Genomic DNA, 21,982 nt, shown 5'->3' on the forward strand with positions numbered 1-21,982 from the left:
ACGGCTTACCCCCGCTTTAAGGTTTGGCCTGCGTTTGAGTCGCGGCTCGTCCGACGGGCACTTCTCCTCGTGCGACTCGTCGCTGGACCAACACTGTTTATCCTCGGCCGCATGAGAGATGATGGGCAGCGGCATGTCCCTCGGCAAACTCTGCCAAAATAAAATACATTTAGCTTGTGGTTTTAAATCACCTTCCAGCCTCCACATTTTACTGAAGTACATATAAAAGTTGGTGTTGGCGCTGCAGCACAGCTAGCTGCAACAGGAAGTTAGAAAAGCAGCTGTTGTTAAAACAAAGCGAAGTTTTTGTCTTGGTTAGGGTTTTGTGGCAAGAGGAAACATTAAGTAGGGAACAATTATTTGGCAATATTTGATATACTGTTAGTGTTTGAGCTAGTCTATTACTGACATAAATAAGGATCTAAAGCATACATGTTGGTACAGAAAGGCATTACTGCTGCCCCCAATGGTGAACATGGGCATTTAGCATTTATATCTATTATGGTTGTCACACTGAAAAAACATCGATCTTTAATTTTGACTACATTAATATCCAATGTTAGGAAAGAGTAAATATTGATACATCGTACAATCCTTCAAAACAACTGTGACTAAATTCACTTTTCATCAGTTTGCTTTAGTTATTTCAAACTGCGTCTTGAAATTTAGTTGATAAACTGTTTTAAATTCCTGGGAATTGAGCAAAAGAAAAAAAAAAAAAAGAGATTTCCAAACATCACAATTTCTCCACTGAATAAATGTACAAAAATAATAGTTTGGATTTTACTACATTTTTCTGTGTCAGATTGTGCAACTGCAAAAAATACTGGAGGCTTTTTACGGATCTTTACTAATAATAGTACATGTCCAGAATAATAAGACTTCTTATTATTCAGTCAGTACAGAAGGCAGTCCAGTTAAATAGAGATAAATGACAAGATTAAAGTATGCTTCCATATATATATGGAATATAGAACACATATATGATTGGCAGGACAGTAGATCAGTGGTTCCTAAAGATTTTCTGGGCCTCCCTATGGATTACAATAAAATCCCCCTCGAAAAAAGAAAAAGAAAATCAACTGGGCACACACATCGTTCAACCACACATAAACCTACACACATATTTTGTTTTCAAACTCCACTGAAGCTTATTTCACACTTCAGGTTACAACAAAACAGACTACAAACCATCTTTACAGTGAAACACTTTTGTGAAACTGTTTTTTTTGTTTTCATTCAACCATACTGCTTCCCGCGCCCCACACTTTGGGAACCACTGCAGTAGGGTGCAGGGGGAAACTGATGACTCTGTGATGATGTGATTATGTCTGACCTGGTCCAGAGGAATGTCCTTGGACATCCGTCGCAGGCGACTTTCCAGCGCCACCAGCTTGGCTTCCTTGCGGACGATCTCAATGTGGAGCTCGTCGCTCTTCTCCTCCAGCTCCCTGATCTGCTTACGGTATTTGTCTTTGTCGACGAGGCTCTGAGAGAACTGGTGCTGGGCCTCATCTCTGGCCCGAAACGCCTGCGGAAGCCGACACAGCAAAGTAAGAAACAAAATGTGTTGTTTTCATACAAAGTGACCGACACACTGAGTGTGTAGAGTGTGTTTTGATGCTGGTCACCTGGTCCCTCTCCTTCTCCACCTCATCCAGCTGGGCGGAGATGGTGTCTATGCGGTTGCGGTACATCTCGCAGTCCTTCTGAACGGTGGAGCACTTCAGCTCCAGCTCCTCCTTCTCCTCCAGGTACTACAAACGAAACAGACAGCACAGGCGGTGTAATTTATAGGTGTGGTAACACACACATTATTTGCAACAACACACAAATACTAAATGAATGCGGCTGCACACTGACGGTACACTTTTCCCTCACTCATAAAAACCATTCAGTCTGAATAGAAATATGTCCAGTTAGGACTGGGCGATAAATATATTTATATATTTATTTTCATCTGCATGATTTATTGTTTTTCTCTTTCTGCCAAAAACTGGATGACAAACGTTTTCAGTTTGGTGCTTTGGCCTCAATCAGCCCCTTTTTTTGAAGGACAGTTTTGTTTACAAACACTTCATATTTCATTTTATTAGTTTTTTTCTTTTTTGTTATTTTGGACATTTAAAATGTCTTCCAGTTCCAGTGTTAAATGTTCATTAAAATTTAAAGTTTATTCATCTTTGACCATGTGTTCTTGCATTATTGTGCCTTTACCATTATATTGCTTGAAAATTGTCTCATAGCAACAATATTAACAATAAGCACAGTAAAGTGAAAGGCAGACGCAGAAGGAGGAAGGCAAAGAGAGAAAAGCCTAATTATACTTTCAAATCAGAAACCACCGAAACCCACATGACCATCTCAGAATGTTAACAATGGGGGTGGTGTGGTGTGTCGTGCCGAGCTGTGACCTTATCTCGTAGTTCCTCCGCCTGTCGAACTTCTTCATGGAGGTTGTAAAGGCGGTTGACCAGATCCTGTCTGTCCTCCAGAGCTTCCTGTCTGTCATGCTCCAAAATGTCGAGGATGGCCTTGTCTGACGCAGGCAAGGGGCCAGGCTGAGAAAAAAACACACACAACAAAGTTGTTGTTTTTTTTACAAGGCTTAACCTTTTGGGGTTTTTTTTTCTTGAGGCGTCTGGTGAGCAGCGGGATATAAAGTCACGAAAAGCTCAATTATTTCCCCACATACTCTGCATAGCTTCATGACTTGGCCTCATATTCAACTCCAATCAGCTTCAACTGAGCAGCAGGTGGCGAGTGGAGTCAAATATTAAATATTACGTCCATGTACAGGCTGACTCTGTGGATCATAATCGTCTCTCAGAGGAGATAAATGCTCCCTACCTGTATGATGGACTGAAGTTCCTGCAGCTTGATCTTGAGCATTTCGTTTTCCCTCTCCAGCTCGAAGATCTGCTCTCTCTTGGGTCGGTTCTCGATGTCATTCTTCAGCTTGAGACTCTGCCTCCTCTCCATCTTGCACTCCTCCTCCACTTTGTTCAGCGTGTGCTTCAGCTGGTCGATCTGCAAGGCAAAGAGAGTCCGACATTTCCTCAAAATGTGTTCACGAACAAAGAAAGATCCAAATGCAGTGCAATACATTACCGCCATAAATCTCAGACTGACATAAAGTAATGCCTAATCATGAAGTGGAAGAAAAATTAAGATGAAATTATAGGTTTTAGTTTCTCTGTTTTTGGGGGTTTTTTACTAAAAATCTCAAGAGATTAGCAGATTTTATGATTTTTATTCAACAATGTTTAGGGTTGTTGTTAATCAGATTAATTGTGATTAATGGATTATTGAGATAATCGTCAGCAAATTTAGTAATGGATTAATTGTTAACTGGATTACGCAGACATGTAGCATTTGCTGGAAGAACACACTCAGATCATTAACTGAATACATTTTGCATTTAAGATAAAAAAAAAAAAACGTGTGTGTGTTCTACCCTGAAATCCTAAAGTGGCCATTTTTGCTTCAGCTGGTTCAAACTCTGTAGAAAAAAAAAATCTCTTCTTGAGCAACTTTTGCTTTTCAAATATTAACTAAAAAATAATCAAGGCTAATATATTGTGTTTTCTGTTGTTGACTTAGCAACAGAACAGCCTTCTACAGCGTAGCGCTCCCTACGCTGCATTGATGTTAAGTCAACCAGAAAGAGCCTTTCACATGTTGATGTTGTAATCCTTTGCTGCGACTATTCGAGCGTTCACCAAAAGGAATGCTGTTATTGCATTTTAGGTGATAAAATGTTTATCTTGGTCTTTAAAAAAGGAATTGAATCATTTGTTTATTTGTATTTTCTTGCACATTTCAATATATTGTATAAAACAAGCTTATGTAGTTAAGTAAAAAATCTGCCAATTTTTTATCCAATTAATTGACTCATTGTGAAAATAAACAAATAGATAATGCATTAAGGTCTCTCGTCTTGCTAATCTTTCGCAAAGGGCAGATTTGATGACTGACAGTCCTCTTGTCAGCTGTGAATCTCTGCAGCTCCCCCAGAGTTTCCATGACGACTTTTCTATAATTAAACCTCGTTTCCAGCCTGTCTGGTTCAGGGGACCTGCCAGGTCTTAGTAGTTTCCAGAACAGCTGTATTGATGCTCAGATTAAATTGCACACACATAGACTCTTTTTACGAACTAGGTGATTTCTAAAGGCATATAATTTTTCAAATGTCAGAATGAACCCTAAAAGATTTGGGAAAACCCAGCATCCTTTTCCATTCACGTCATTATTGTGCACTACAAATGTTGAATAATTAAACAATATTTGTGGCTGTAATGTGCAAAAGCTGAAGCGGTGCATTTTTATTTGTGTGAATGCTTTCAGGTGGGGGAACCTCAAGCTGCAGGTCTCGGCTCCTCATCACGGCCATGTTCTTCTCCTCGCTCAGCGTGGCGTACCTCATGGCCAGTTTGTAGTTTTCATCCTTCACCCTCAGCAGCTCGTCGCTGAAGGTGTTCCGCTCCTCTCTCAGTTTGTTATATCCTGGCAAACGTGGCAGAAAACTAATTACTATATATGAACAAATGGATTTGCATAAATTAGTTGCGCTTATTAAAGAAGTGTGTGGGTTTTTTGTTTTTCCCATTACAGTCTAGAGGTGAAACCTTAACATAATTTCCTCCACACTAATTTAGGCTTTCAGTGTGTAAATAGTTGGAAAAGTCTGCTTAGCTTAAGCTACGTGGTCTGTTTTGAACCCGGCTAAAAGCTTTCTCACTGTATTTTTAGATCTTGCTTGAAGGTGCCTCAGTGTGCCAGCTGCAGAGGTTAACTGCACAGGATATGATAACAAAGACCACAGTGTCCTAGTTTCAGAAGCAGCCCTTTGGTAAGCTATGTGATTAAAAATCCTTGTTAAGCTAAACTGCGGCGCACCGAGAGAGGTAAACCAAACACTAGCGGTGGGGTTAGCGTTTTCCAGCACATAAGCCCAGCCGTTTTATCCTTGCCAGAGGTTAAAAGTGTGTAGCTTGTCGGTGGAGGTGAAATGTGATTTATCTTTACTCTGCTGAAAGGCTTGAAGCTCCTGATTAGCCAAGCGAAGCTTCTTGTACTCGTCCTCCAGCGTGCGGGTCTTTCTGCTGAGCTCTGTGTTCTGCAGGGTTTTGACTTTGGTGTTCTTCTGCAGCTTCATCACTTCATTCATGAGGAACTGGGTCAAACCCTCCTGACCCTCCTCCACTAAAGAGGGGAGTGGAAAAATATAAAGAGGAGAAGTTATTGTACAATACCAGCTTTAAATATATACAACACACATCTCAGATTCTAACCACAGACAGTAAAGCAAAACCAGGAAGGCGGGGCTGGCTTTGCCTCAACGGAGTGTAAAGCTCTATAGCTGCACGGCTGGTTTCGTTCATTTCAGAATGCGTGTGAGCACATACTGTCCCAATTGTTCATGTCAGAACCACAAACCTTAAAGTTGTTCATCAGAAAACAGTGTGCAAAACCAAGAAACAAAGTAGAGCACAAAGCAGTAGATGGATAATCATGCAGGTTTTTTTTTAATTTATTTGGTGGAACTGTTGGTAGCATGGCTGCTTTGCATCAAGAAGATCCTGGGTTCAAATCCCAATCTCGGGTCAGTTTGCATTTTCTCCCTGTACAAGCGCTGATTCTCTCTAGATAATCCGGGCTTCCTCCCACAGTTCAAAATCATGACTGTATCTCTAATTAAAAAATATATTTATTAATCTGACATGGATTATTTTCCTGTCCCACAAATCAATCAATTATAGTACATTTGAAGGAAAGAGAAAAAGCAGAGGAGTTCATCCGTTTGTTGGTACTGCAGCTTGTTTCTATCAGATAAGAAAATGTCAGTCAACCTCTACAAGAAAAATCACCCACAGTGACTGCATGATTAGACGCCTTAATCAATTATTACTCAAATTTAATCTTTCGGGTGATACCCGAAGAGACACATGGCAAATTTCTGCCAAATCGGAGTTCAAAGTGTTTTTTCTAGAATAGTAAATTCATCTTTGTTTACTTACGAGTCAATCAATTCAAATTCTACAATCTTTATTTTAGATTTTTATTTCACGTCTATGTTTTTGATCATTGATCTAGCAAAGGATCGCCCCCCTCAATCTCAACTGTGTAAAAATAAACAATCCAAAGACTGATGTTTTTCCCGCCCAGTGATCGAATCCAGTTTGTTCCAGTAACTCCAGAAACGTCAGTCGAGGCTGAGAAAAACTGGTAACAATGTCGGCCATGGGGAATGTTTGACAGATTTTACAGATGCGTTATCTCTTCCTCAGCTCGGGTGTTTCTTGGCTGCCGGCCGTGTTTGGGCTGATGCGACTTTATCAGCATAACGGAAAGATGTTTAGGAAAAATCTCCCTACATCGCCATAACTTACTTTACAAACCCAAACCCTAAAAGTAACGATTTCCCGCTCCGAACTAGATAGCTAGCAGAAAGGAGTAATCTGTCTCTTTGTGACCTTAAGTCTGTTATTCTGTTGCAAAGTGCATTATTGCAGAGGTGACACTGTTCATGAGCTGAAACAACTCGACTTTGTCTCGGCCTGCTTTGCTCATCTAGAAACTGAATTTGGAGAGCATTCGTTTTTTTGCACAATAGCTCAGTCAGTCTGTTTCCCAAAACGCAAACTTTTAAGGAATTAAGGTTTAGACTTTGAAGGGGGCACGCAAACACATGAATGAGGTTTGATCTTAACCATCAAATCACATCTCTGAGAATTAGTATTTACTTTGTGTTATTGCTGGAAGGCAAATCGTCTTCAGAAGCCCCTACACCGATCAGGATTGTCCCACATTTAGCTCAATCTACTTCCCAATCAATCAAGAATCCCAACAGCAAGCTGTTTTGCAAGGAAGTTAAAAAGATTTTTAAAATTTGGTGTTATATGAACAAAGCAGCTTTCTCTGCTCTGTCTCCTCCGTGACTTGTAGTAAGCTTTAAACAAAACCATTAATGTCTTTACGCCCAAGTAAAAGGTGCTGGAAATAAATGATCATTTTCCTTACACTTCTCAGTTAAATCTTTCCATGTTGGTCAATCACATAAAATCCCAGTAAAATATCAAGATTAAAGTTTATGGCTGGAATGTGACAGAATCGGAAAAGGTTCTGGAGGAATCTAAACATTTGTGAGATACTGTAGGTGTCTCAGATAGGGGAGAACCGATCTCCGATTAAAAATCCTGACATGTCGATACCGATTTTGGCCGATACCAATTTTTTTTTTTTGTCCGAAATGTCGCTAATGGTAGCAAAAAAGTTGCTGAGTTGGCAACTGCAAACGTGCAGATATAACCTGGTGAGCTGGTCCATCAGTCAAACTTCTCTCAGAGGAAAGCAGAAGAGGATAGCGTTAATGATTTTTAGACCTTTGCTGAGGTCAATAAGATCAGGGAATAACATCGGCTTCACATGTAAGTATCGGCCGATCACAGATGTCCCAAAATTAAGGAAATCGGCACCAATAAATTGGTGAACCCTTAGTCTCAAAGTGTCCGGGACTCACCTACGATGGTGGAGAATCGTCTCGTTGGGTCTTTCCCTGTGACCGACTTGTAAAGTTCAGGGTAGTAAAACTCCAGACTCTCCAAAAACGCCCCATATCCCCTCTCCCCTTTGGTGCGGAGGATGTCCAGCAGACGACCTAAAAGAAGGTTAAAGAAAGATTCTTGTTTTGTTTTCAAGTTCAGCGAATGCAAACACAATGCTCCTGATCTCTGTTATAAGACAAAAATCAAACAACTGCCTTAATTCTTCAGCTACAATTACAGAGTAATGGGGTAATTTTTGTCATTTTTAAATCTATTGCCTGAAGGCAGATGTGATGAGAAATTCATGGCTTTTTTGTGGCCTGAGAAAGACCATAAAAGTTCACTGAAATAACAAAATATCATATCAAAATAGTAGAGAAACAAAAAACTCAGAGCTTCTGCTTTGCAGGAGACGTCCGATAATAACTTTATGTCTGAAAGTGTATTCATTGTGTGACAGAAAGAAATGTGTAAGGCTAAATATCTAAGTCACAGGCAATCACAATTTTTCCTAGATTGCTAGAAAATCTAGCATTTGGGTAAAAAAGTAGACCCTGAAAGGCTTTTATTTCTAAAGTTCAGAGCCAGTAAATGAACATAATTTCCCATCCAACCGTAACGTTTCACCATATGTAAGAGAATTCACTTTTCTCCTTACAAATCATGACATCTCTTTTACTCACTCGTGCGGTTCGCTTTTGTCTGGAGCAGCGGGGAGTTGAGGATCTCGTCCTCGTCCTGCTCGTCCAGCACTTTGCACTGACGGAGGTACGGGGTGAGCTTCGCCGGAGTGATGTTGCGACACAGCTGGTAGCGCTTGCACTCCACCTTCTCCCACAATGCATCGTTGTCCTCCAACGTCCCGTTCTCGTCCATCTCCTACGGCCCTGACGAGCAGCAAAAACGGACAGGAACAGTTCACTTTGCTGTCTGGCCTGTGACTGTGAGCAGAGGCGGTTCTTGGATGAATGCTGCCCTGCGCACCCACTGAGACTTAGGTTAGAAATTAACCTGAGTAAAATGTTTAAGAAGTATGTGAGAAACAGAGCCATCCTTCACACAAAGTAATAAAAAAATAAAAAAATCTGCACTTACTATGAAAATGTCGGTTTTTAAAAAGCGAATCATTTGGATTATATATGCAAATATTCCCCAACGGATGTAATAAGCAAATATTTTCACAAATAGAGAATGTCATTGTCATTTTCCTTCATGTTTACATATACATTCCCATGAGGTAATGTGTATCACCTCTACAACTCTTATTTGGTTGTAGAGGTGGTGATTTTGATCACAGCGCTCCGTCTTATCTACGGCAGCTGCAGGAATCTAACGGAGGCTGTTTACAAGATACTGATTCAAACCACCTCCTTGATGGACTTCACGATACGCTCATAAATCTAGAGAGACTCAAATCGACTGAAATAAATTGTCTTTACCACTTTTATCCTTTTTCATCTGACACCAGCAGTTAAATCTGATAACCTCCTGCTGAAAACAATCCGATCTGTATCTCAGCGAAGAATAAGCATGCCTGTGCTTGGATTAGGTAAGAAAATACGAGGAAACCTGCATAGACTCCACACGAGACGATGCTTAAATACATGGAACGCCTTTAAGCAAAGATATCCCACAGCAAAGAACAGTGGGAAATGTTGGTGACTTTGTAAATCACGCATTTCTCATTTAAATTGTAAGTTATTATTTAAAATCGGCTGGAACTTCAAATCACCTGAACATACAAATTACTTATCAGTCCATCGCTCCAGTTGTAAATGGCATAATAGAGAAGCACTGTTGCAGTGACTTGCTGAGGGCAGAGTGTTGGAAAGAGGAGGAGCTTCTTAAAGAGACAGAGGCCCAAAGTCAGGGTGTTAAATTACAGTCAGTTTTCTTTCGAGTTAATCTTTGATAAATAAAGCATTTTTAGGACAAATGAAGGCAACAGAGTTAGTTTTAACTGAAGTAAAATAGTTCTGTGAAATTAGATTTTATTTTTAACAGTAACAGCTCAAAGAATAGAGTACCTTTTTCTCTTTATTATTCGTGTTTTTGTGAGAACGACAAACGGGAAACGGAGGTGGAGTCAGCCAATTACGATTTATTTTATTTTTTATGTAATGCGACCTGTATCCGATCTTTTCATGACAGTCTGAACAACACAGGTCGGAATTTTTTCGAACGCGACCGTATCGGATTGGGTATCCGATACGTACCTGATTCAAATGTGACCTGAATCCCCACTGCCAGGTCGCGTTCATCCGACGTTAACGTCACTGATACGGGACGTTATTGCGCCCTCTACTGCGCATGCGGGACACTTTCAGGGCATTTGCCCTTTCACACTGGAGAACAAAAACAGCTCGTATTTATTTGGAACCGTGAACGACCACGGTAAAAAAAAATAAGAAATCCGATTTGACAAAAAATCGGAATTGGTTCACTTCAGGCTGCAGTGTGAAAGCAGCCAAGAAAGTGAAAGAAAATGACCAAGAAGCCCCAATAATTTTAATGAATGGACATTAACGAGTGTTTCAGGTACTGAAGGAGCCTGTAGAAAATCACTAATTTCTATGTTCTCTAGTCAAGACATACCATATTTTCTTTCCTTACGTATTTTCAATATATTGGAAGTTATGAGAAATTGTGTCTTCTCTACACCTAAATATCAAAAACGTCAGAATACAGAATGCAACAATGTCTCAGAGGCTATGACTTTGAGATTCATGTGACCCAGGAAGCAGCTTTTTCTGCTAAATTCAGAAAGAAATGAGGAGGCGGCAACAGATGTCTGATAAGATCTTATTTTAAGAGACCTTCATCAAAGACCAGTCTAAATTTATACTCTCTTTAGCGTGGCGTTCCACAGGGTTGTGGCTTTGAACCAATTCCATTCTTTCCTTTAATTCTTTCTGAAGAAAACGTGACAGATAACACCCAGCTCCATTCATCGATGAACTCTGTGCTGGTTCGCAAACTTCAAAACTTCAATTTTTAACAATGTTTTATGATGTAACCAGGACAAAAATGACACATTTGGTTCTAGAATCCTTTGAGATTATGTTCTGATTTTATTCTTATTCTGGATGACATAACGCTGCTCTCCAGTGTTTCATCAAGTCACCAGGAACTCATCTTTTAAATCTCACATTTAGCAAGTCTGAGCAAAGTTTTTCTAAAATTAGAATTAGCAAAAACTCTATTCTCAAGGTTGAAAAATAGTGAATGACCAGTCAACTACTTTGACAAGTACTTCTGAAAGAGATTGTGCTGTTCCAATTACAGCTTCTCTAAATTGGCTTCCTGTGAAATGTAGAACTGCTTGGAATTTTTTTCTTATGGTGTATAGAACCAATATTGGCTTTTCTAATGCTTTACAATCCCATAAGGTTTAATGTTTGCTGCCGTATTTTGCTGGAACAAAAATTAAAAGGGAGCCTTTAACTTTCCTTTTCACTGTCGGGTAGAGAAAAGGTCTGTATCTGCAGGGATGTGGGAAACAACTTGACTTTAGAGAGTAACAAATATCTGTAGTCCATTGTCAAGTCTCACAGACGGTTAATGTCTGTCTATGAATGCACAGGAGTTGTGGTCAATGCCGCAATAATGTTATGTTGTGTTTGCAACCTTGGGTGGCCAGTTTCTCCAAAATCTCTCAGCATATTGATATATTTGTTCGTTGTGGTTTGCCCCGTTCAGTGGACGTTGTATGCGCTCTTCCGGCACAATTGATACAAAGGTTTCACACCTCAATGTTTGACTATACTTAATTTGCAGCTCAACATCTCGCCAACTACTACGGTCTTATCCAAAAGGCTGTTTGAGATATTGTTATTGGTATATCCATGGGCCGATCAACGAAGGCATCAATCAAATCGCTTGTGCACAATTGACGTGGCTTGTACCCCAACTGAGATGGTTAAGAAAATGTGGGGGAACCGTGCAGGATCTGCAAATGGAGATGAATCTGGCTGGGAATGAACTAGTTAAAGAGACCTGCAGACCAAATATGCAAGGTCAGGGTGAGGTCGTTAGAGGTAAGTCAGAGTCGTAGTCAAGATCCTGTGCCCCAAGGACGAGTCAAGTCAACTTAAGACCAAGACTATGAAGGAGGTGAGAACAAGACCAAACCAGTAATGTAGTTGTTGCTGCAACTTTTTCAGTAAAGTGTTCTTGCATGACATTTAGGTGAAGCCAAGCTTGTGTGTAAGCTGAACCACCTCTAAATGCCCCTTACTGACAAGACAGAAACAAGGTAAACAGACAAACCAGACCACTCTGATGAGTGGATACATCTAGATAAATGTTATACATCTTAGCATTAGCTCCAGGCAGAGTGACAAGAGGCAACAGGACATGGAAGACTTCACTTCCTTTCCACTTGATGTACAAATAAAAAAACATTGGCGCATTTACTCTGCTCCCGCTTCACTTATTTTCTCATCCCTGGCATGTAGGAACAAGGATGGTAGATGAAAGCCAGAAGGTAAAGTCATTATTAGTCCAGTTTGAATGCAGTCTACAGTTTCACATGGTCTTGACTATTCTTAGAACAAACAACAACAACAACAACAAAAAAAGTCCAACACGTCCAAGACCGAGACAGGGTTGAGTAAAAATATAAACAAGACCAAAACAAACCAAAACCAAGGCCAATCTGGAGCAGTACAACACTACGATTGGGAGATTAACAAGGCAGACAGCAAAACCAATGCAACATAATAAAACAGGAAGCAAGCTGAGACGAATATGGAGGAGAGCATAACAAATGAGCAAATCTAACCAAACAAAAAGACATAAATAAATCACATCAACATGCAGAATCAAAGGAGAAAGGTCAAACCAAAACCCACAGACCATGTCCATCATATATTTTTAACACCTAAAGCTAAATAATGGTAGGTGGCAGTAAAGTTGAAACCTGACATTTGGGTGTGGAAGGACTCAAACTTTGGCTGCTGATGTGATACTGTGCAGAATAACCACCAAGCAACACATGTGTTTCTGACTAATTTGGAAAGTGTATGCAACAGCTTGACATTGAGCAAAACAAAGATGAAGTGAGAATTTTGTTTCCATTTTTGCGCTGTCAAGTTGTCACCTCCAAATTTCCATTGTAACGGTTTTCTATTTGTAGAGTTCAACTTAATTGTTCAGACTGCGGTCGATGCCAGACGAGGCAGCCCGAGGCAGGATATCACACGGGCTGAGTTGCTGCCAAAAGCAATCCACAACAAGCCGACGTCGTTGAGTAAGATCTGTTTCGGCTTCACTTTTACACCACACATCAATCATGTCACAATGAAAACAGACAAAAAGGAAGCGAGTCCACTGTGCAACACATTAAGGGTATCGAGAAGAAAGAAAATCTGTGCGACTTTACCAGGTTTTAAAATCATTTAATCTAACCTCAAGTGTAGAAAAATGTATGGCTCGTGTCATACCAATGATATTAATTCAACACAGTGTGGAGGAAAAGAACGACAGTCTATCAGTGTAGTAAAGGAAGTCTTGCCAAGTCTTCTGGCAGTTTGTCAATGCTGCGATTCATTTATCCACAACTCAAACGTCCGGTCACAGCTTTTCGATTTGGCCGAGGTATTTCAGACATTTGGTTTTGGATTTGCTGCCGTCTCTGTACCGCAGGTGATCGTCCACGTTCTTCCAACCTTTTTACTCTGGAACCGGAACGGATTGCTTCACATTTGAATCTGGAATACTTTTCTACACATTGGAGTTTATGGTCAACTCAGTAACTGCAAGATGCCTGTGTCCAGCTCATCACACTTCACCACCATGCTTGTATACTGGCATGCCATCTTTTTACTTTCATGCCACGTTTTATTAGTTAGCTCTCATCTAATCCAAAAGACATTGGATTAACCAAGATGCAATCTTGTTCTGTCATATTCTCTCTTCTGCGTGATCTGACGCAGGGGAGAAACGTGTGGGATGTCTACTCCTGGGAAACTTAAATGTTTCCACTCGATTAGAAGCTTTCCCACAGAGAGATTGGGATTGTTTGGAAAAGGCTTTACAACTCTTCTTAAATCATTTGGCAGCTTTTCCAAGTTCACTGCAGATTGTATTCCTGTTTGGCGTTGTGTTAACACACCCATATGCTCCAGAGCTACAATCTGCTGAAGACTTCGCTGCTTTACACATGCTGACACTTGCTAATTTTCCATTTCAGATAGATGAATAAAGACAAAGTGACATCTGTTTTTCCACAACTAAGGCTGAATTTAAACGACGTAGAACTGTTGAAGACCAGATAGTTTTTTTTATTAGGTCCTGATATGTAAAACCCAAGGCACAGAAACATGAAGAATCGTGATGCGTAACTACGCAAACTCAACCTGACACATTTCACCATAAAACATTCTTTTTGTGCAATTTTTATCCTGCACACTTGTCACTTTTGTACTCCTCTATCGTCCCCTTATTCCCCCTTGCGTTCCATTGCCCTCACCCTCTTTCAAACATTAACACACATATCAACACCAACACACGGTGCCTGCATCGCAAAGCATTTGCATGCCTTCAGGTTTGCAGATGTCACTCCACAATCCCGCTTTGTGACCTGTATCCAACAGTTAGGCAAATCAAGACTGCCTGATGTCACAGCGCAAGTAAACGCACACAATCACACACTCTGCGTGGTCTGTGAATGAGCTCCAGCTTGCGCTTTCATGCCACATTTGAATGGCACATCCTGGTTTAAACTGGGGTTACGCAATGCCGGAGCGGCGACTAATCGACCCTGCGACCCCGGCGGAGCCGTGGCCCCAGCTCCGCGTTGGAAGGCATTGTCTGTAGTTTGCAGCCTTGCATGAGTTGTTGCCTCAAGTCGCTGCAGACAGATGACAAAACCGCAAACACTCAGACCAGCTCGCAGCCATATGCAATTCCTGCACAAGCACAAGTGCGCACGAACACATCGCAACACAGACCCCCCATAAGTAACCGCACATGTTTCCTCTTCTCTGTTCTCCTATTTTGGACTTTGTTACCGAGAAAGCTGATCCTTGCTTCCTCCTTTTCAAACCAGATGTGTGTCGCAGCTCTCTTCCTCTATTCTTATTTAGCCCGTTCACTCAAGCCCTTGTATGTATACTACTGTTTTTTTTTTCACAGCAGCACACTCACAATATATGCCTTTCATTTTTACCCATCTTTTTTGATCAAAGCAACACAGAGACACATGCAGCAATGCAGACAAGCAACCTGCAAGATGCACTTAGCAAACTCATCGTTTCCACCCTCTTTTTCTCATAACTCGGGTCACTTCAACATCATTTTGCCTTTGAATTTCCAAATCCACCTCGGGTGAATAGAGCAAGAGATTTACTTATTTATTTATCTATTTGTGACCTGACAGTTGCAAGTGAAGACTTATGAATTTCTTTTTTTTCAATTTTGGGGACATCAGAATAAGTCTTTTTGAACATATGTGCAAATTTAGAGAGGGGGAAAAAAGGCAGAAGTGATTTTACATATTTTCCGTCTTTATAATATGCAGAATTACTGACTGGCTGAATATTGTGGAGTCGACACTGTTAGCCTTTAGTGTAGACTCCACTAAAAGCCCTTTGTTAAACTCTAAAATGAAAGCGGGTTTCAGAGCGCTCCATTCAGATTTTGCCCATCTTTTTTATTGCGAATGCACATGAGCCACATGCGTTACATGTGACAATATTACTCTAAATGTTTGACAAATTCAACTTTTTCTACAGGCTCCAAGACAGAAAAGCAGTAACGTGTGCTCATTTCACTGTGTGCTCTCAAATCAGAGCTACCATATAGCTGAAATTCGCCTTGCTTCACCGCTCTACTAATCCCAATCACGCAGATAATCAGGGAACTTATGAGTTAAAGTCATAATTTCTCAGTTCTGAACACATGAATTTAATGAGTCCAGCCGTCTTTTATGACTGAGCAACTGCCATTCGTTAGATTCGTTCAAGTTAAAATACAACTAGAAAATGGGAACCCAGAACACCTGGTGAATGATGTATTGTCAATAAGGATCAAAATGACCTTTAAAGAATAAAACAGCAGAGTTATTTATGAAAAGATGTGCATATTATTACCTATCAGATCATGGGGTATCAAGGAATCCCAAGTTACGGATGACAAATTGCCAACATTTAGCTTTTAACGAGATGTCGGAGAAGTCGCCTTACTGTGTCCGTAAGTACACATTTGCCCCTTCCCGACCTGTTGCTGCACACTGCTCGTCATCTGGCTTAAAAGAAGAAGAAAAAAGAAAAGCTACTGCACATTTCTCTCACTTACAAGAAAAGGCAAATGTGGCTGTTTGGAAATATTGACAGTCTCAACACACAGAACAGTCATGGAGTAGAAACATAAAGATTTCCACTCATCTCTACTGTAAACTCAACACTGTTTTAAACTAAAGTTTGTACGCCATAAGACTAGATAATCAGGTGGATATGCTTATGAACTACGTCCAAATAATCTAATTGTGTTTTAAAATAAAACAACAATAACTAGATTATAGATTGTTATACATATATATATTTAACAGTATTAGGATTAACTAACTTTTTTTCCCGATTAATTCCTATTTTACATTTTGGTTTTAAATTACTGAACAAACAACATAATAGCATGATTTTTTTCTTGTATTAATCAATTATTGCACTATATTATGAGTATTTTATTACATACTGAAATTCATTTAATTTTATTAGTAGCTTTTTTTTTCTTTACTTTTTTTTTTTTTTTACAATTTTGGTGAATGTTTGTTTACATTTGGTGTATTTAGAGAAATAAAAACAGGATTTTCACCAGGAAGGTTTTTTTTCTTTCTTGGGCTGAACAATATTCTGTTTACCATGTACCAGGAGGACGGAAGATGAAATGTAAGCAATATTTTTGTACAGTTACCGTTTTCAAACACATGACTGGACCATATGTCATAATCTTTCATACTAAGATGGTCCTTTTGCTCGTCTATGACCGTGTCAACGTGTTTTTGTTTATTTTCTAACCACATACCCAAAACGGTGCCACAAAAACAACATGGAAGAGCTGGAGGCTTCCTCGATATTTATGAAGTCTTCATTTACAGACTGTGTCAAAACAACGGGGCAACTCAAAACCTACTTCCTTTCTTACTTCAAAATGAGAGAATGAAACACAAATACAGGCTACAAGCAAACACATTCATAGTAAGAATATAGACTTACTTTTCCTGATGAAGACAAAGCTCACTTTGACAAGAAACACTGAGGTGTTTCAGTCAAAAACGTGGGAAACAACAGAAGTGAGGATCAAAAAAGTTATCAAAATAATTTGTTGTTTTTTTATTATCAGTATTATTTCTCTATGGACCTATTTGTGTCTATATTAAAGCTGATGATTATATCAATAATATATGAAAAGTCCCCAAACTGTGTCTAGAATTGCTACTTGTCTGAAAACAACTTTTCCACAGCTGGTTCAATGAGAGCATTAATGAATGCTGCTTTCAAAAAATGATTGAACTCTATCTTTTTGTACTCTTTAGCAGCACAGTTGGAGTGATAAACAAGACAGTTATAATGATTTGATGATGAGTGACTGTAATTTTTTAAGGCAAGAGGCGCTGCAGCCTGTACACAGAGTCACAGCACGAGTAGACTGTGTTGAATCTGATCATTTTTATCAAGATTACTTTTATCATCCCCATCATAAATGCCACAAAACAATCATGGTAAAATCACTGGATTTTACATGTCTTGCACGGACAAGCAGTTCAGTAAAATCCATTGAATTTGTAAGAATGAAAAGAAATAGTAATTTCTCCGTATTTTACAAATTTATACTAATGAACCTTTAAGATCACATGTGTCAAACTCAAGGCCTGGGGGCCAAATCTGGCCCACCTTATCTTTTTATGTGGCCCTGTGGACAAATTACATCAATATTTTTTTCCAGGTTTTCACAAATCTGCAAAATTTACACAGAATCAAAAACATTTTCTGATTTTACTGCAAGTTTTCTCAAAATTGGTCAAAAACATTAAGTGTAAGTGACAGCTGCCTCAACTTTACTTGATGTCAAGTTATAGTCCATAACTGATGCAGTGAGTAATAAAAAGTGACATTTGCCATTAGTGCAAAAATTATAACAATTTCTTACTAATATTTCTACATTAGCAACACAAAATCTGTAATTTTGATTGCAAAAAAAACCCCCACTAAACAATCACAAAATCGTGGAGGAACTGCTAATTATTGATATTTTAAGAGTTTAATTGGTTTTATCAATATATTCTGGCACAACCAGCCCTTTAAGAACATTGATATTTTTAATATTGCCCAAAATGAAAATGGGTCTGACAGCCCTGCTTTAGGGAAGGTTTTGCGTATTGTGTTTACTTACGGCATGTGTCAGGAGCTCAACTGGAAGCATATTCTTGCGTGCTTCATTGCATCACCGCACTTCGACACGCCAAGCAATTCAGAAAAGAAAAAGCAAACTACTATAAATGACAAACTTGAATGACATCTGTAACCAAAGCTCTATAGCTAAGCAAGTCGATTTCATAAATCCTTTTTCTCACTTTCACTGATTTTATTGTTACTGTTAAACAATTGTTTAACAGTTGTTTGCATTGTTACAGTGCAAACAATTGGCCTCTGTTTTGTCTGAGAGCTGTCGAGCAGTTTTCTTCCCCCACTCACTTGTGCGATCAAACACTGAAATTAATCCTACTTTTTTGTTCGCCTTCCTGTTAATCCCAATCGGAGTCGAACCTCCAGAGCCGGGCCCGGGGCTTCTGGGGGCTCGCCGTCAGCGCACCGGTCTGGTGCTCTGATGCAGGCAGATATGATTGATTCAAGTGTACAAACTGACATAAAGGCTTCATTGTCCAGCCGAAGAGCCGAAGCCTGTAGGAACTTGATACATGTGTTCCTATTGTGTCAACTGAAAGAGCAAAAGGGGGTCAGAGGTTCGGCTCTGGCAACCATTATTTGAAAAAGCTGGAATAATTTGCATTAAAAAAGAAAAAACAGTGAACAGCAGGTTGGTGCCGTGTAAACCACAACGCAGTTTGGGTTTGATTCTGCAAAAATGCAGAAAAGTTTGAAATTATGACCAACATAATGAGTCACAGACAGATTTTGGAGCATGCACAGACTCCTCTTGGGTTGTGCACACACATTAAAACAGAAAGTAGTGCACACATGTGAACAACTTTCAGTAACTTGAAATAGCCTGCATTTGTATTCAACCCACCTTTTCTCTGATTCCTTCTAAATAAAAACAAGTGTAGCCAACTGCTCTCACATGACACCTATTCCCCAAAACGTGGTTAAATTCAGCATAAATCCAGCTGTTTTGTTGAAGCACAACAAGGCTTGTTAACAATATCAATGTAATATTGAGATAAATACAAAGCAGCAGAAGAAAGAAAATGGTTTAGGTAAAAGCAGATGTGTGTGTGTTAGAATGGCCCAGTCAAAGTCCAGACCTACATCCAACTGAGCTTGAAAACTGCTGTTTTCTGCCTCTCTCCATCCAATCTGACTGAGCGTGAGAGATTTCAGTCTCCAGATGTTCAAAATGGATTGAGACATACACCAAAAGACTTGCATTACTGCCCGAGTGGAGGCAGGGGGGGCGAATATAAACGCAACACTTTCCGATTTTGATTGTAAAAATGTTTGAAAATCCACGTGTTGTAGTACAATCTGGAAAAAATGCACATTACTTTGCGTTGGTCTGTCACATCAAATCCAAATAACACAAACAAAGAAAGCAGAAAGTCAAAATGCCTAAAGGTTGAAGGTAGGTGAATACCTTTGCCAGGCAGATGATTGATTGACCTCATGTGTTTAATTTTACCCCGTTTCTCCCCCCACTGTCTTTCTCTGATTCCCAGGCTTACTGGTTCCCATTATCCGCTGCACCTGCTGCTGGAATCCCAGGCATTTTCATGAGGGCTGATAAAGACTCAGTGATGACAAAGAAACTCAACTCTCTCCTCCGGCTTGAGCCAAGAGCATGTCAGAGGCGAGGGCACAGAGGCAGACCAATACCTTTCAAGTCCTTACAAACAGATTATAAGCCACTTCGTATGAGGGTAAAACGCAGCTCTGCTTTTGACGACACGTTTTGACTGTGGAGCGAGAGAGAAGCTGTGCGCCTTGTTTTCCCACTGGCGACTGGTGGCATTTAAATTCAGACACGGACACAACCGTGAGACCCACGGGGTCACTTTTCTCACCTGAAACGATGATCCACAGGTCCGCCGGAAATCAACAGATGTTCTGGTAGTTTCTTGAGAAAGACAACCAAAGACGCGCGCGAAGAAGAAGAAGAAGAAGAAGAAGAAGAAGAAAAAAAAATTGTTTTTTACGCTCAGGTTGTCTCCATGTATCCGACTCGAGGAGCAGGTGTTGGAATAAAGCCGGCAGGACTCGGCGGCTGTGGAGCCCCGTCTCTCTGAGCCGCGGAGTGAGGTGGAGACACAGACCGAAATGGAGAGAAACTGTCGCCCAGAGAAGCAGACAGAGAGCGGAGGTGGGCGGGTTGATGGAAATAAGCTCTCTGCTGCTGCTGCTGCTGCTGTGAAAGGAAGAGCTCAACTTCACTGCTGCTGCTGCAGTGATCAGGTACGGACAAGCTGGCCAATGACTGCTCACCTCCACCTTTAAAATGAACTGCGAGTCCAATAATAGCTCGCTCTTTTTAACGTGACCTCTGTGTTTACTCCCTCAGCTGCGCCATGTCAACACAAGAAGTTAGACTCTTCAGTATTTCCATCAAGCTGCGTGCTTTGGTCCCACGGTTTAGTTCTAAGAGAAACAATAGTTCCAACCAACCACAACCTCACAAAGAATGAGCAATGATCCAATTATAGCCCGCACGGTGCGAGCAAAACAAGCCCGAGTGTTATTTAGAAGATGGTTCAACTGAATCACTTTCTGAATCGTGACTAAGTCTGCTTTTCACTATCAAAAGATTTTTATTTTTTTTTTGTGAAGAGGCTGGTTTTAGTGTGGGTTTAGGTAAACCCCCCTGTAAGACCTAATGCCTGTTTCTAGCCTGTAAGTGATGAACAGCTCAGCATTAACTGAGATTAATGAACTTTATCAAACCGAGATCCTTATATATATATATAGATAGATAGATAGATAGATAGATAGATAGATAGATAGATAGATAGATAGATAGATAGATAGATAGATAGATAGATAGATAGATAGATAGATAGATAGATAGATAGATAGATAGATAGATAGATAGATAGATAGATAGATAGATAGATAGATAGATAGATATAGAGTTGTAATTTGACGCGCCTTCTTTGTGTCAAACTCAAGGGCCAGATCCGACCCACCGTAGCTTTTTATGTGGCCCTATAGATTCTGGACTAAACACTAAGTGTGCTTAAATATTATTTTATCAATCAAATCAATGCAGTTTTTTTCTGTTTACTGCCGAATTATATCAATCAGTCCCTCCAGCTTCTTGAGAATTATTGTGGAAATTCACGCAAAATCAACAAATCCCCACATGTTTTCTTACGATAATACATAATTGGGAGTTTGTTCCAGATTTTTCTCAAAAATGGTCAAAAACTTCCTTATTTGTACTAAACAGCTGCCTCAGCCTTAATTGATATCAGATTATGGTCCGCGATCTCTACAGCGAGTAATTTTACCATCATAAATAAGTGCAAATATTTCCAAGTTAGTCCCACAAACACTTTGATTTTATTGCAAAAAAGAAAATCACAAACACTATCACAAAATTCTGGAGGGACTGAAGAGATGTTCAATAATATTCTGTAATTTTAAGAATTCAATGATACTTTAACAGTCGGTAAGCAGGTTTTATCAATACATTATTATGGCACAACCGGCCCTTTAAGAGCATTCATGGTCTTGATTTGGCCCAAAGCGAAAATGAGTTTGACACCCCTGGCGTACGCCAACTTTGCAAATAAAGCTGATTCTGAAGTTAAAGAGATGGTTCCATTTTTTTATTATTATTATTTTTAGGATCAATCGAGTGATTATTAATAGTCAGTATCTTACAAGCAGCAGGAAAGTCTCTGAACATCCCGAGTTGGGAGAAACAAAGCTCAGTTCTTACAGGAGAGCAGTGGCTGTTTTCCATATGTTTTTCATATGCGGCCCTGCTGACCTGAAGCTATGCGGGCCATGTGGGTGACATGGAGGCGCCGCAAAACAAAAAAGTAGTCTGTCAGTCTGTCAAATTAGCTTTTTATTGCTTGTTTGCGTCCAGTCACTCGTGCTGAAGTTTTGGTTTCGGATGTGAACTTTCCGACTGCATGTTGAATTAAAAGGATTATTTGTCTGGTCTGTATTTGATCGTCTCCAATTTCAGATATAAATAAAGTGTTTGAACCAGAGCTCCTTTAATCTACTTTCCAAAATGTAAATGTTTTTTTT

The 21,982-nt window shown here is 39.9% G+C and overlaps 1 protein-coding gene across 4 annotated transcripts in view; it reads right to left on the minus strand.

Moving 5' to 3' along the window:
- Window positions 1-20,103, minus strand: part of card11 (caspase recruitment domain family member 11) — a 34,223-nt gene extending 14,120 nt beyond the window's left edge. The window contains exons 1-10 of one of the 4 annotated variants that reach the window (XM_023349429.1): window positions 19,921-20,103; window positions 8,231-8,434; window positions 7,523-7,660; window positions 5,029-5,205; window positions 4,358-4,506; window positions 2,851-3,030; window positions 2,415-2,561; window positions 1,632-1,757; window positions 1,337-1,531; window positions 10-150 (exon numbers count right to left, since the gene is read on the minus strand). In XM_023349429.1, coding sequence (XP_023205197.1) covers window positions 10-150; window positions 1,337-1,531; window positions 1,632-1,757; window positions 2,415-2,561; window positions 2,851-3,030; window positions 4,358-4,506; window positions 5,029-5,205; window positions 7,523-7,660; window positions 8,231-8,423 — 1,446 coding nt within the window. In that variant the 5' untranslated portion in view covers window positions 8,424-8,434; window positions 19,921-20,103. Of the gene's footprint in view, window positions 1-9; window positions 151-1,336; window positions 1,532-1,631; window positions 1,758-2,414; window positions 2,562-2,850; window positions 3,031-4,357; window positions 4,507-5,028; window positions 5,206-7,522; window positions 7,661-8,230; window positions 8,435-19,788 lie in introns of all 4 variants that reach the window. The other 3 variants (XM_014471409.2, XM_023349428.1, XM_023349430.1) reach the window with 3 other exon arrangements.
- Between the last annotated feature and the right edge of the window lie 1,879 nt (window positions 20,104-21,982).

Source organism: Xiphophorus maculatus, chromosome 16 (assembly GCF_002775205.1).
Source record: "Xiphophorus maculatus strain JP 163 A chromosome 16, X_maculatus-5.0-male, whole genome shotgun sequence".
Taxonomy (NCBI): Eukaryota; Metazoa; Chordata; class Actinopteri; order Cyprinodontiformes; family Poeciliidae; genus Xiphophorus; species Xiphophorus maculatus.